Genomic DNA, 14,017 nt, shown 5'->3' with positions numbered 1-14,017 from the left:
AACAAACAAAATAAATAAATAAAACATGCCTCTATTAAAAAAAAAAACAAGCAACAACAAATATTGGCAAGGATGAGGTGAAAAAGGAACTCTCCCACATTGCTGGTGGGAGTGCAGACTGGTCCAGCCACTATGGAGAGCTGTCTGAAGGTTCCTCAGTCTACTAAAAATGGAGCTACCATACGACCCGGCAATTCCATTCCTAGGGATCTACCCAGAGGGCACAAAAACATTGATTCAAAAGGGATTTGACTTTTTGATAAAGAAAATAGGGTAAACAGTTGTACCTTCTCATGGGCTTTTTTTAAACTGTCACCCCCAGCCCTTATTTCCTTCATATGGACGTAGCTGAGAACATTATGTTAGGAGGGAGGTGAAACTGAAGGAAGAGGATCAAGGAATTTATTGTAATTTTGGTTTTTAAAATCTTTGTCCAACAGTAACTAGGACAATAATTGGCACAAGGGTAGCAAACAGACCACTAGACTTGAGCAGAGAAAGCAGAAAGACATGTGGGCACATTTAAGACAAATAGAACAGTGAAGAGCAATGGGGAAAAAGATGACCTATTCAAGAATTGGTATTAGGTCAACTGTTTATCAACATGGGGTGGAAATGAATGCCTGTGGCCTCACATATATGCAAGAAACAATTCTAGGTGGACTGTAGACATCAAAGTGAAAGGCAAAGCAATAAAGCCTAAAGAATAGACCAGAAGAGAATATCTTCATGACTGTGAGAAGGGAAAGATTTCTTAAAAATAACTTAGCATCAACTTTAAAGGAGAAAATTGATAAATCTGAGCTACATTAACATGAAAATGTTCAAAGACACCCATTAAAACACAAATAACTGCCATATGGGCACATATGTATTAACAGAATATAGAAAGAACTAGAGATCAGTGTCCTCCTCTTCCCTCTCTATATACAATATTCCATTGTATGCATATATGTAATGTGCACTATTTAAGATTCCATACATATCTATACACAAGTAAGTACATACATATATAATACAATCTTATTTAGCCATAAAAAAAGGAAATCCTGTCATTTGCAAAACTTGGATGAACCCCGAGGGTATTATGCCAAGTGGAATGATTGCGAGAAAGGCAAATACTGTATGGTACCACTTGTATGTGGAATCTAAGAAAGCCAAACTCAGAGAACAGAGTGGTGTTTACCAGGGGTTCGCGTGGCAGAAATGGGGAAATGCTGGTTAAAGCACACTAACTTCCTAATATAAGATGAATACTTTCTGGGAAGCTAATGTACAGTATGGTGATTATATCTAATAATACTGTATTACTACTGAAAGCTGCTAAGGGAATAGATCTTAAATGTTCTCATCATGAAAAGGAAATGGTAATTATGTGATGTGAGGGAGGTGTTAGCAAATGCTACTCTGGTAGTCATTTTGCAACATATAAGTGTATCAAATCAACATATTATATACTTTAACAATGTTATATGTCAATCATATCTCGACAAAGCTGAAAAACAACCCCATCTCCACCACCACACAATGTGTAACACCACAAACCTATGGTAGTAGCTGAAATCTGAAAGACTGGGGGAATTGGTGCAACTGAAACTTTCTTAGATTGTTGGTGGGGGTGTAAATGGCACAGCTGTTTTGCAAAGCTGCAATTACCTACTAAAGTTGAACAGCAATTTCACTCCTGGGTATTTGTCCACTGAAAATGTATGCACACAATAAAAGACATGCACCGGAATGACAAAAAAACCCTCAAATATTCATCTGTCCATATGTGGATGAACAAATGTTTTCACAAGGAAATACTGCACAGCAATGAAAATGAGCAACTGGAGTTATAGGAAATAAAATGGAAATAAAGGGGATAAATCTCACAAATACAATGTTGAAGGAAGTAAAAAAAAAGGGAATAAATAGTGTTTGATTTCATTTACATTAAATTCAAAATGAACAAAATTATACCTCTGAAAAGGAAGGTAGAGGAAACACAGGAGGGACCTCTCTCTCTCTCTCTCTCTCTCTCTCTCTCTGTTTCTGTGTGTGTGTGTGTCTGTGTCTGTGTGTGTGTGTTCCTCTTAATGGCCTATATCTCGACTTTGGTGATGTTACAGAATAAATTTACTTTGTGATAATTCATTAAGTTGTAAACCCTGAAGATTTGAGTTCCTTTCTGTATGCAGGGAATACTTCAATAAAAAGATTAAAATATTTTGCTCAGACATGAAGGGCGGGTGAAGGTCTGTGCCACATGCCAGTAAAATTTTCAAAAGATCTGTCACTCCAATAATGTCAGTTTTACTGAAATCACCCCAAGCTCAAGAAGAAGCCTGAACATCATTATTCTAATAGGGTGCTGTTCCCAAAAATGAGTACAACAAATATATTAAGCTCTAGTTCAGAAATTCATTTTCAAAGAGAAATAGCACCAGGACTTAAGTTACTACTATTGTTACTTGTTAGGATGATGGTGAGAGTAGATGATGGAGCAAAGGTTGAGAAGAGGAAGGAGATTACTAAGACAGAAAAAATGGTTATCTTAAGTTCTTTTCATTCTTTTAAGTTTTGACTTGGCCATTTTGCAAAGTTAAAAAGATGGCCAGAACAAAACAACAGATTATGACCTGATGAATTCTTATATTTAAAAAATAATTTAGAGCCCTCTCTTTCTCTCCTGCACTGGGAGCAGCTCCCTGAAAATGGGTGCCTGCACCAAGTTCGTCTCTGCCCTTCTCTGGTCAGGAGCACCTCTCAGCTGCCAAGCAGATCAAGGAGTTGTGGTGCTGAAACCACCGGAGTCGCTGACAGATGAGAGCCTCAGTGACTGGGTAGCCCCACATCCACTGAACTCACTCATTCCTAGCTGCAGCTTCCCAACCAGTGCCGTTTCAAAGGACATGGGCAAAGCAGCCAAATTCATGGGGCTAGCTATGGGGCTGGCATCCACTGTGTTTGGGAGCCTCATCATTGGTTATACCAGGAACCCTTCTCTGAAGCAATGGTTCTTCTCCTTGGCCATTCTAGGCTTTGGCCTTTCAGAGCCAAGGGGCTCTTTTGCCTGATCTTTCTCAACCTCTTCATCATGTGAAGGGGCTGTCTTCCCTCCCATAGTTCTTTCTCGCATGACTCCTCTGCTGTTTTCCCGCACCTCCCTAGGCAGCCAAGTGGCTGGCTCTGGGTTTGACAGGGAAGACAAATAGTGTGTTAATAACAACAACAAAATAATAATTGAGGGATAATGTGAGTGTAGTAGTTGACTGCAGGATAATAGCTTTGTGTGGTATTCAAAAAATTAAATATTTATATATGAAACAAAGATTGCCTCACAAGAAATAAATGAACTTAAAATTTTTGATCTTTTCCCCTTACAGAACACACACATATCATAAATTATTGACTCTAAATACATGGCACAGTGTCAGTCCTGTTTGACAAAGACTGGGACCCTGCTGATTGGAACAGATAGGTGGACAGAGTCCGAGAACCCAAGGATGCCTAATGAACTTGGCCTATCTGAAATATTTCTCTCCCAGTGCTCCTTTCCACTGGAAAAACATAACCATTTACCCCAACATTCAGTAAGCTCTGTGACCATGTCCAAGATGACCAAGGTCTAAATGTGACTTGGGTCACATTTAGATCAATGATGATCAATGATCATCAATGATGATCAATGATGCCCAAAATGAGTCATAGCAATTGTTTGTTCAACAATAGAAAAAGTCAGGAAAGACTATGCAAAGATTTGCAAGAGCTTGACAAGAAAGTAAAGTACCAATCTGGATCAAGCAGAATTGGTTGCTATGGTGAGGGCTCATCTGAGACACTGAGTTCAATATGTTATTGAAGATAAATCTCTCTTGGGTTGGCTGACTTAGACCTATGCCAGGCTAGTGTATGCTAGTCTAGGCTGGCTGGCACACAAGGTAATTGTTAGTTAAGAAGACACACAAAGAGAAATAGAAACTGCAAATATGGCAGAATCTTTGGCTGTCAAAGTGCTCCTGTTGCTGGGGAGGATATAGGCAGCACAGATCCTGAGAGATGCCCAAGGCTGGAATGGGGGTGTTTCCTGGTTTGTGAGAGTCCTTTCTTCCTACCATGTGCATTCTGATTCAAAACAAAATAAACATTCCTGAAGATAGTATATGGTCACAATCTGTTCAGAGAAGCCAGAAAAGTCCAACCAGTTTCCAGGAAAGGAACCATGCAGGAGAAATGAAAAGTAGAAACACATAAGATAAGAGCAGGTAAGTATGAGACCCTTCACGATATGTTTTCAGTGATCATTCTGGTTTCTGAAAACTTTCAATTTGATTCTGAAAAAGAGTATTCTCAAAGTTCTTTTCTTTCTTAGAATAATTCATAAGTTTATGGAATTAAAGGGGAAATCAGAGCACATATAGCACTTTAAAGGAGAGATGAGAAAATGGAAGGCCAAGAGAAAAGATTGCCTTTTTATTCCATTGCCATCAGTGAGTCTCCTTTTCCCACTATTTAACCATGGACATTCTTGAATAATCTGCTCCCTTCATCCCTCTGGACTCATAATTTCAATCTCCAATTATACTTGGCTCCACTCTTTTTTTTTTTTAAGAACTTTTTTTTTTTTTAAGATTTATTTTTATTTATTTTATTTATTTATACATGCACTGGGTACAGTCAGAAGCGCGGGAGGGTAAGAGAATTCACCAGAGCCAGAGCGGGGAGCAGAAAAGGCAGAAGGACCGAAGTACACTGCTGAGGGGAGCAGCGGGCGGCAGGAGAGGTCTGCTCGCCATGAGGGACCCTCCTCAGGTGGCCGGGGAGCAGCCGGGGATCGAACTGGCGCTGGCAGCTTCGCAACCCAGCGCTCAACCGCTGCGCCACCGGGGAAGCCCACTTGGCTCCACTCTTTAGCCCTAAATGCTGAATTCCTTCCCCCTTTATAATAGACTTGCAATTATCTATAAAATATATACTTTCACCAATACCCAAAATGCAACATTATTAAATGCAAAATAATTCTCCTTTATTCCTCCAGCATTAATCATTAATTTTTAAAGGTTCCTTGCCTTATGCATTGTCTTTAATTTCAAAATATCTTTATCTAAAAAATATTAAGTATAACATAACAAATGCTCATGTCCCCATCAATCAGACAGTATTTTGTCATATTTGCTACAGACTTAAAAACATTTTTTACAGATGGAGTTGCTCCCTCCCATAAGAGGTAGTTAAAAGTTAGCTCCACCCAGAAGCAGAGCTAGAGACCAAGACTGAAAAGCACAGAGTTGATCGGGAGGTGCAGAGACACTGGTAAGGGAGTGGGAGGTGGTCCAGGGAAGGACGGCAGACAGTAGGGCCCATTATTAGGCCAGGTACCACTGTGGGCAATTGCAGCTGACTCCTGTAGAGAAGCTCCAGGAAATGGTATAAAACACACCCCAGAATTATTCTGGCCACTGAGAGAGATAACTGGAGAATTTATAGCCACACACCCTCTAGTCACTGGGTGGCTAGGCATTTCTAGCTCTGTGTCTACCCTGGACAGAGCACTGATAAAGTCTGCGACAATGCATCCTATTGACACAGCATTACCTTTACTATAGTGATAAACTTCGTTAATTTTATGATATGTATTACTGATGACAGTAACGATGATGATGATAAAAGGGAACAGCAACTATAAATATATACCAGTCAATGTGAAAAAGGAATATTGTTTGGATAAAGGAATTTCAGTTCAAAGACTTGTTTAACTATTGAATTTACATCATATGCCTCATTGATCTCCTCTTAAGAAATAAAATATATTTTATTTTTGTTTGGTTCATGCTTCACTAGACTTTGACAAGATTGGATTTTCTCCCTTATCTTCCTTCTACTCTGATTTTTAGATTGCTGGGTTATTAAGCTTAAATTGCAAATGTATGTAAGATTACAAGTTTTTGTCAAGAAATATATACAAATAAAGAATGTCTAGAATATAATTTTCTTTTCAGTTGCAATCTATTAACCTTTCTAATGAAAGAGGGAAAGGTATATATGTGCATGTATGTTGGTGGGGAGTGTACAGTAGAGAAGGATCTCAACCCTAATTAGGGTAACAGCCTGTAGTGATGTTCTATGTCATCGATCAAAGCCAAGAATAGCTAGCCTTCTTTGAACCTCACAACCAATAGGACTCCTGTTTGAAGAAAATAAAACCGAACAAACAATGTTTCTTATTCCCTTTTGCATAAGACAAAAGGTTAAAATAATCTTTGAATAATACACCTAAAAATCCCATTATTGGACAAACCAGACCTCACACTATAAGAACCAGAAGACAGAGAACAATCACCAGACACTAGTGGTCCACTTGACTCTTTCTGGAGAATCAGAACAAATGGCTCCTTGTAAAGCAGACCCCATTAAACAGGAGATTAAAAAAAACTTTCATATTGATAATCAAAGAAATACCCACCAAATTTCATATTTCAAATGAGAAGTGATAACAGAAAGTGAAAACCCTATGGGGATAGAAAACAACTGAGTAGATTTAGATCAGATGTATACAACCAACAATTATAGATGTATAAAACTTTAATAGTTAAAAGGACATCTAGAGACAGCAAGCACTGTACATTTTAAAAAGAGGTAATAGTTTCATAAAGTAGTTATCTACTATTTTCTAGCTGATTCAATTTCCATATTAAAAAATCTTGAGAAATCACCTCCCCTGGTGGTGCAGTGGTTGAGCGCTGGGCTGCGAAGCTGCCCACAGCCCCTGCAGCGCTGGTTTGATCCCCGGCCACTGGCAAGGGTCCCACATGATGCGACAGACCTCTCCTGTCTTGCCCGCTGCTCCCCTCAGCAGTGTATTTCGTCAGTCTGCCTGTTCTGTTCCCCGCTCTGGCTCTGGTGAATTCTCTCACCCTCCCGTGCTTCTGACTGTACCCAGTGCTTATATAAATAAATAAATAAATCTTTAAAAAAAAAAAAAAGAAATCAGCATATTACACATTACCATAATTAAGCAGTGAGTAGGATGAGGTATAGAGAAAGGTAGAAGGCACAGTTCTTACACTTTAGCCTATTAAATGCTTGGATCCTTCTTATAGAAATTTGTAAGTCTGTAGAAAACTTAAAATTGGCATGAAATTTCAGGAATCCATAGGTGCCCTAAAGCCCCAAAGGGCTAGTAATCATTCTATCCACGAGGAGTGGTCCACAAACAGCAGGATAAGAGACCACAAACACCTTTATTTAGAGAGAAACAGAATACTTACATTGTATAGTGGGATAGTCTTCATCACTTTGTAATGTTTAGTGGGATCCATTTTATATAGGTGACGATCAGTGACGAAAATTGCTCGGTCTTCCACCTTACTGAATCGATTCACCTGTGAGAAAACAAACCAATAAAACAATGTCTCATCAAGAATTAAATTGAATTATCTGTCAGGAAAACATACAGGGACAGAGCTGGCCAGCTGTGGAGACACATTCTTTCATAAGTGTGTACCATGATCTGTTTTACTTAAATCACTAGCCACTACTGGATGCAACAGGGACCTAGAAAACAGTAGCAGTTCCCAGATTTGTAGAATTTATTATCTAACTTTTACAATTCAACAAGGAAAATCAGAAAAACACAGAAGAATTAAAGGACTAAAAGAATATAGCCCAGACAGTATAAAGAAAATGAAAAGACAACCCACAGAAAAAATTTTGTGAATTGTGTATTGATAAAGGGACTTTACTTAGAATAATATATTATATAAAATAATATATATAATCATACAATATACACAGCATCTAGAATATATCATTCAGCAATAAAAACACAAACCCCCAACTAAACTAGGTGAAGAAAGTAAACAGACATTTCTCCAGAGAATATGTACAAATTGCCAATAAACACATGAAAAGATGGTGGACACCATTAGCCATCAGGGAAACGTGAATCAGAACCACATGATACCACTTCGAATTGCTGAGATGATAATTAAAAGACAGAGAGACAGAGAGAGGAGAGAAAGAGAGATAGCGAGAGAGAGAGAGAATAATAACAAATGTTAGGCAAGATGTGGAAACTATTGTCATAACTGGTGGGAATATAAAATGATGTGGCCATTTTGGAAAACAGTCTGGAATTTCTTAAATGATTACACACAGAATTACCATACGACTCAGAAATACCCTATGTCAAAACATATGCATACAAAAACTTGTGCCCAAATGTTTATAGCAGTTGTAGTTAGAGTAGCAAAAAAGTAGTCACAACCCAAATTTCCATGAACTTTTGAATGGATAATATATTGTGATATATCCACACAAAAGAATATAACTTGGTAATAAAAAGAATGAAGTACAGATCTACACTATAACAATGATGGACCTTCAAACATTTTGCCAGAAGTCAGACACAAAGGACCACATATTGTATAATTCCATCTGTATGAAATGTTCAGAATAGGCAGATCTACAGACAAAGCAGATTAGTGGCTGAGGAGGGCTGGGGGAAGTGGGAAGTTTGGGGAGATAAAATAAAGGGGAGTGGAGTTTCTTTTCGGGCCAATGAAATGTGAAACAATTACCTGTGGTGATGGATGCACAACTGCAAATATACTTAAAGTTACTGAATTATGTACTTGAAAATGGTGAATAGCTTGAATTATATCTCAATAACTTCATTAGTTGTAAGAAAAAGATGTAACCTACCCATTTGAGCAATCTTCTTGTCATAGGCAGGTGCATTTTAGATTAGATTTCCTAAAGTATAATGACAGTATACCACTAAATCTACATATTCAAAAATGTATAGGGCCTTTCTACTGCTGAAAGCATAAACAATTGTCTCATAATTATGACTGACCATAAGAGAATGGGCCATATAATAGGCAGTAGTGCCCCCACAGGGCAGGAGTCAGGCAGAAGCAGTTCAGTGGATCTGAGGTGGGATCTAAGCACTGTTGTTGAACACAGTGCTTTGACTAGCAAGATCTGCCACTCAGAGCCACTCAGCCTGTGATTACTTTTCTTTTTTCTTCTTTTATAATTATTATCTTTTGCATAGAAGAACTGGGGTGTAGGTCAGAGGTGTGAGAGGTGAGAGGATTTACCAGAGACAGAGTGGGGAACAGAACAGGTGGATCTACTGAAATACACTGCTGAGGGGAGCAGCAAGTAAGACAGAAGAGGTCTGCTGCGCCATGTGGGTCAGCTCCCTGGCCAGGGAGTGAACTCAGACCACAGCAGTGATAGTGCTAAGACTTAACCCCTAGGAGCCAGGGAGGCTCCCTTTAGTTGACTTTCAAGAGTTATCCTATATGCCATGATTCTACTTAACTTTATTTCTTTAAGAGCTCTGTTCCTGTTCTGTACATTGACTCATGTTATGCTTCCTCTAAGTGTTTATAATTTTCCACGCCCTCCTTTTCCTCTTTATTGATGTGCATTTCACGATAATGCTCAAGCACTCATTCTATTTAAAACCTCTTCAGTTTATGAAGTGAAAGATAATCACTCTTTTTTCCAAACTTCTATTACACAGTTGTAGAATCAGTATTAAGGATATATAGAATTAATGATGAAATAAAAAAATAATACTGAAAAAGGGCACAAGGTTTTTTGGTTTTTTAAAGGATTTTTGGAATATGAGGAGCTCTTGGCTTGTTTCTGCTAATGTAAGACACTGGTGATATCATTGCTTTTTATTTGCAAAGGAAGGGAAGAAGGTTGGCCGATACATATTAATACTGAAACAATTAAGTTACCTCTATCCTTAGCCTGTATCTTCTCATTATAAAGTTGAGTTACTGTTTACACCTCTCTGCTAAAAGGGTAAACACTTTCATTTAATAGTTGGAAAGTTTTCAAAATTTTAAGGGAAGGTGACCTGTAATTTTCAGGCCATGGAGGCTTGTTATGAAAAAGTACACTTGCTAAAATAGTCATGTAGCACACTGTGTTTTTAAACTCACAGTTGAAGCTGTTTGGCAAAAGAGGTTGCTTTTACTTATTAATCTTGTGGTAATTAAACTACTGACTAGAATTTCACTAATCTACCTCCAATTAATTTAGCCACTATCATAGTTTTGACAAGTCATCATAAAATTGGAAGTGTGCTAAAAAAGTTGCTGTTCTCCTTGTAAAATAGCTACAAATAAGTTATCAGAAATAGTTGTAAATAAGACTGACAAATTCACTTTCCAGTTCTTTTATCCATTTTGAGTTGATTTTTGTGCATGGTGAGAGGTAGTGGTTTAGTTTCATTTTTTTGCATGTTGTGGTCCAGCCTTCCCTGCACCATTTATTGAACTAACTGTCCATGTTCCACTGCATAGTCTTTGCTCCTTTGTCAAAGATGAGTTGTCCATATAGCTGTGGCTTTATTTCTGGGATCTCTATTTGGTTCCATTGGTCTGTGTGTCTGTTTCTGTTCCAATACCAAACTGTTTTAATTATTATGGTCTTGTAGGGATCTATCCAAAGGACACAAAAACATTGATTCAAATGAACACCTGTACCCCTATGTGTATTGCAGCACTATTTAAATAGGTAAAACCTGGAAACAACCCAAATGCCCAAAAATAGATGGCTGGATCAAGAAGATGTGGTACATATACACAATGGAATATTATTCAATAATCAAAAAAGATAAACTCATGCCATTCACAGCAACATGGATGGAACTAGAAGGAATTATGCTCAGTGAAATAAGCCAGAAGGAAAAAAGGAAAATACCGGATGGTTTTACTTATTAGCAGAAATATAGGGGAACCAAATAAGACTTCAGTGCAAACAAATAGTAACTGGCCGGCTGGCGGGGGTCCCACATGGCCACGGCGGGGCAGACTTCTCCTGTCTTGTCCGCTGCTCCCCTCAGCAGTGTATTTCATCAGTCTGCCTGTTCTGTTCCCCACTCTGTCTCTGGTGAATCTTCTCACTCTCCCATGCCTCTGGCCTGTACCCCAGCTCTTATACAAAAATAAATAAATCTTAAAAAAAAAACAAACCAAAAAAACCCAAAAAAAAAGTAACAGTACAAAACACAACAAACCAAAACCAAACAATTATAAATCAGAGACATACTGCAGGGCAGGAGAAGGGAGAGGGATCAGAGGGAGAGAGGGAGAAGCACAGGGGACTGTGGTGATGGTGCATAGGTGCATTGTTGAAGGAAACTCTATGGGAACTAATGAAGGGGTGGGGGAAAGCAAATATTGTTTAAAAAAATGAACAATGATGTAAAAAATAAAAAAAGCCTATGTACATGTATATGGAAATGAAGGTCAAGGAATAACAAAACTAATGTAAGGTGAAAGAAATGAGAATAGTGGTTGCCTTTGGTGTGATGGAGCTTGGCTGGGAAGGGGCACAAAGGAGCTTTCTAGGCTGATGGAACTGTTCTCTGTCCTGATAGGGTGGGCTTTACAAGGATGCGTACACTTGTCAAAACTCCCAAACCTGACCGGAAGAGGACTCGAGCACACAAAGGAGGTTGCAAAATCTAAAAAAGTTTCCAAGGGACAAATGAAAGCACAGTTGCTCAACAGCTTAAGTGTCCATCGCCCAGTTTGGTCTTGGAAAAATCTCACTTCTGCACTGAAGAAAGCAGACCGCAAAAATTTTAAGCGATTTCTTTAAGGAAACATCGTCTAACATAGTATGCACTATGTAAGCACATGGACTGCTGATCCGCAATGAATTAATCTCATGGTTGCAGTTACTGAGATCTGTTTACACATTTTTCTTCTACCTTAGAAATTGTCTTTTGCAACAGTTAATATTATTTCTCTCTTTAAGGTCTAAGTTTCCAGTGGGCAAACCTTTATAACCAGCCACCCCTGTGAGACTGTACAGAGAATGCCAGCAGCTCAGACAACCTTCCCGATGGATCCAGGAGAAACGCAGGTATCTGCATTTGCAACACTGTGTTACTTGCTAGTAGCTTCCCTTATAATTTTATTCAGAAAAGTATCTTTCTATAATCAGAAATCTGAAATATGTAAAGGATTATGTTAACACAATCCTCTCCATGTCCATCCATGCTATTGCAAATGACAAGATATCATCTCTTTTTATAGCTGAGTAGCATTTCATTTTGTATAATACCACATCTTCTTTATCTACTCATTAGTCATTGGGCACCTAGGTTGTTTCCACACTTGATCATTGTAAATAGTGCTGCAATGAACATGTATCCTTTCAAATTATGTTTCTGAATTCTTTGGACAAACTCATTTTGACTTTGTAAAAAAAATAAATCAAATCTCATATACTTAGTATATATTCTCATGTGATAGAAATGTTTTGGAAATGTTTTTCTGCAAATTCATTTACAGATATTTTCTGAAGTTATGTGAATAAGATCAAGTGAAAAAATAAAAAAATCTGAAATATGTAAGCGTTGGTAGGACATACTGATTTAGAACAGGTAAATGGGGCATAGCAGGATACACTGTTGTGGGTTGGACATAATTCCCTCTTGTCTCAAAGTTTCAGAATCAGTCAGTTGTCTTAACATTTCTTTTATAACCAAAGTTTATTTTTCAATTAAGCGTGATGTTGTGAGGCTGTCCACAGCCTCTGCAGCGCAGGTTCGATTTCTGGCCGGCCAGGGAGATTCCCACATGGCGTGGCAGACCTCTCCTGTCTCGTCCACTGCTCCCCTCAGCAGCGTATTTCAGTCAATTCGCCTGTTCCGTTCCCCACTCTGTCTCTGGTGAATCCTCTCACCCTCCCGCACTTCTGGCCTGTACCCCAGCTCTTGTATAAAAATAAATAAAATCTTTAAAAAAACTAAAAATCAAACCTGACAAAAATTATATCTGTAAATAAGAGTAAAAAGGCCTCCCTGGTGGAGCAGGCAGTTGAGCGCCGCAACGTGAAGCTGTCTGCAGTCTCTGTAGCACTGGCTCGATCCCTGCCGGCGAGAAGGCGAGAATCCCACATGGCGAGCAGACCTCTCCTGTCTTGCCTGCTGCTCCCCTCAGCAGTGTATTTCATCAGCCTGCCTGTTCTCTTCCCAACTCTGTCTCTGGTGAATCCTCTTACCCTCCCGCGCATCTGGCCTGTACCCAGGTTCTTGTATAAAAATAAAAATAAATCTTTTCTTTTTTAAAAGAGTAAAAGAATTTATATGTTGAAATAATTACTACCAAGAATAAAGTATTTACTTTATACAGGAACAATTCTGCCATAAAAGAGGCCTGGCACTTCTTGAAGACTTGAAACAAGATGGTGTTTTTGCACCAGCATTTTTCTAAATTATTCTGTAAACACTAGCCTCATGTGAGGCTTTGTGCAAGGAAGAGCTCCAAGTCAAGTGGGTTTGAAAATAATACAAACCTCAACCTCCCCTCTGGTGCTCAAAACCCATGTATGTATGTATTAAAGGCTCTGAGAATTCTGTACTTAAAATGCATGTTCAGCTGTTCAACCCAGCCATTCCCAAAAACATTTAAAAGAATATTCCATAGAACATTGATTTGTGAAACCCATGTTGGAGAACACAATCAACACCTGTATTCATCTTAGAATATGGAGGAGAACATCTAAAATGGAACCTGAATAATAAGTAGTGCTTCTCATTTGTAAAGTCATATTGAGAAACATAAGAATGTGTTGCAAAATAGTAAGGAAAAAAAACCTTTACTCTTAGCTTACACAAGAGTCAAAAACAACAGACCACAGTAGTGGCGCATATTGTCCTTTTATGATATATTCATGAGTTAATCTAGAAAACAACAAAAAAAAACCTTCAAAGCAGCAATTATCGGAAGCTACACTTAGAAACAGTATACTTTTTGGGACCTGACTGGTGGCCTATGCATTAAGTCTCAGTGCTATCACCACTATGGCCTGAGTTTGATCCCAGGCCAGGGAGCTGACCCACATGGCGCAAGAGACGTCTCCTCTCTTGCCTGCTAATCCCCTTAGCAGTGTATTTCAGTAGATCTGCTTGTTCTGCTCCCCACTCTGTCTCTGGTGAATCCTCTCACCCCCTGCACCTCTGGGCTACATCCCAGTCCTTCCACACAGAAAAAAA

General features: G+C 38.7%; 1 protein-coding gene and 1 pseudogene across 5 annotated transcripts in view; one reads left to right on the top strand and one right to left on the bottom strand.

Moving 5' to 3' along the window:
• The window catches only part of MYO1D (myosin ID), a 342,372-nt gene that overhangs the window by 128,690 nt on the left and 199,665 nt on the right, over positions 1–14,017 (bottom strand). For all 5 annotated transcript variants that reach the window (XM_037494454.2, XM_037494457.2, XM_037494456.2 and 2 more), the window contains exon 20: positions 7,251–7,364. In XM_037494454.2, the coding sequence (XP_037350351.2) occupies positions 7,251–7,364 (114 nt within the window). The remainder of the gene's footprint in view (positions 1–7,250; positions 7,365–14,017) is intronic.
• On the top strand, positions 2,697–3,121 carry LOC119232445 (ATP synthase F(0) complex subunit C2, mitochondrial-like; annotated as a pseudogene).

The sequence above is a fragment of the Talpa occidentalis genome, unplaced genomic scaffold, assembly GCF_014898055.3.
Source record: "Talpa occidentalis isolate TD23 unplaced genomic scaffold, MPIMG_talOcc4v2.1 talOcc4.7, whole genome shotgun sequence".
NCBI classification, from domain to species: Eukaryota; Metazoa; Chordata; class Mammalia; order Eulipotyphla; family Talpidae; genus Talpa; species Talpa occidentalis.
The sequence above is the reverse complement of the archived record's forward strand: the minus strand, read 5'-3'. Positions and strand labels throughout refer to the sequence as shown.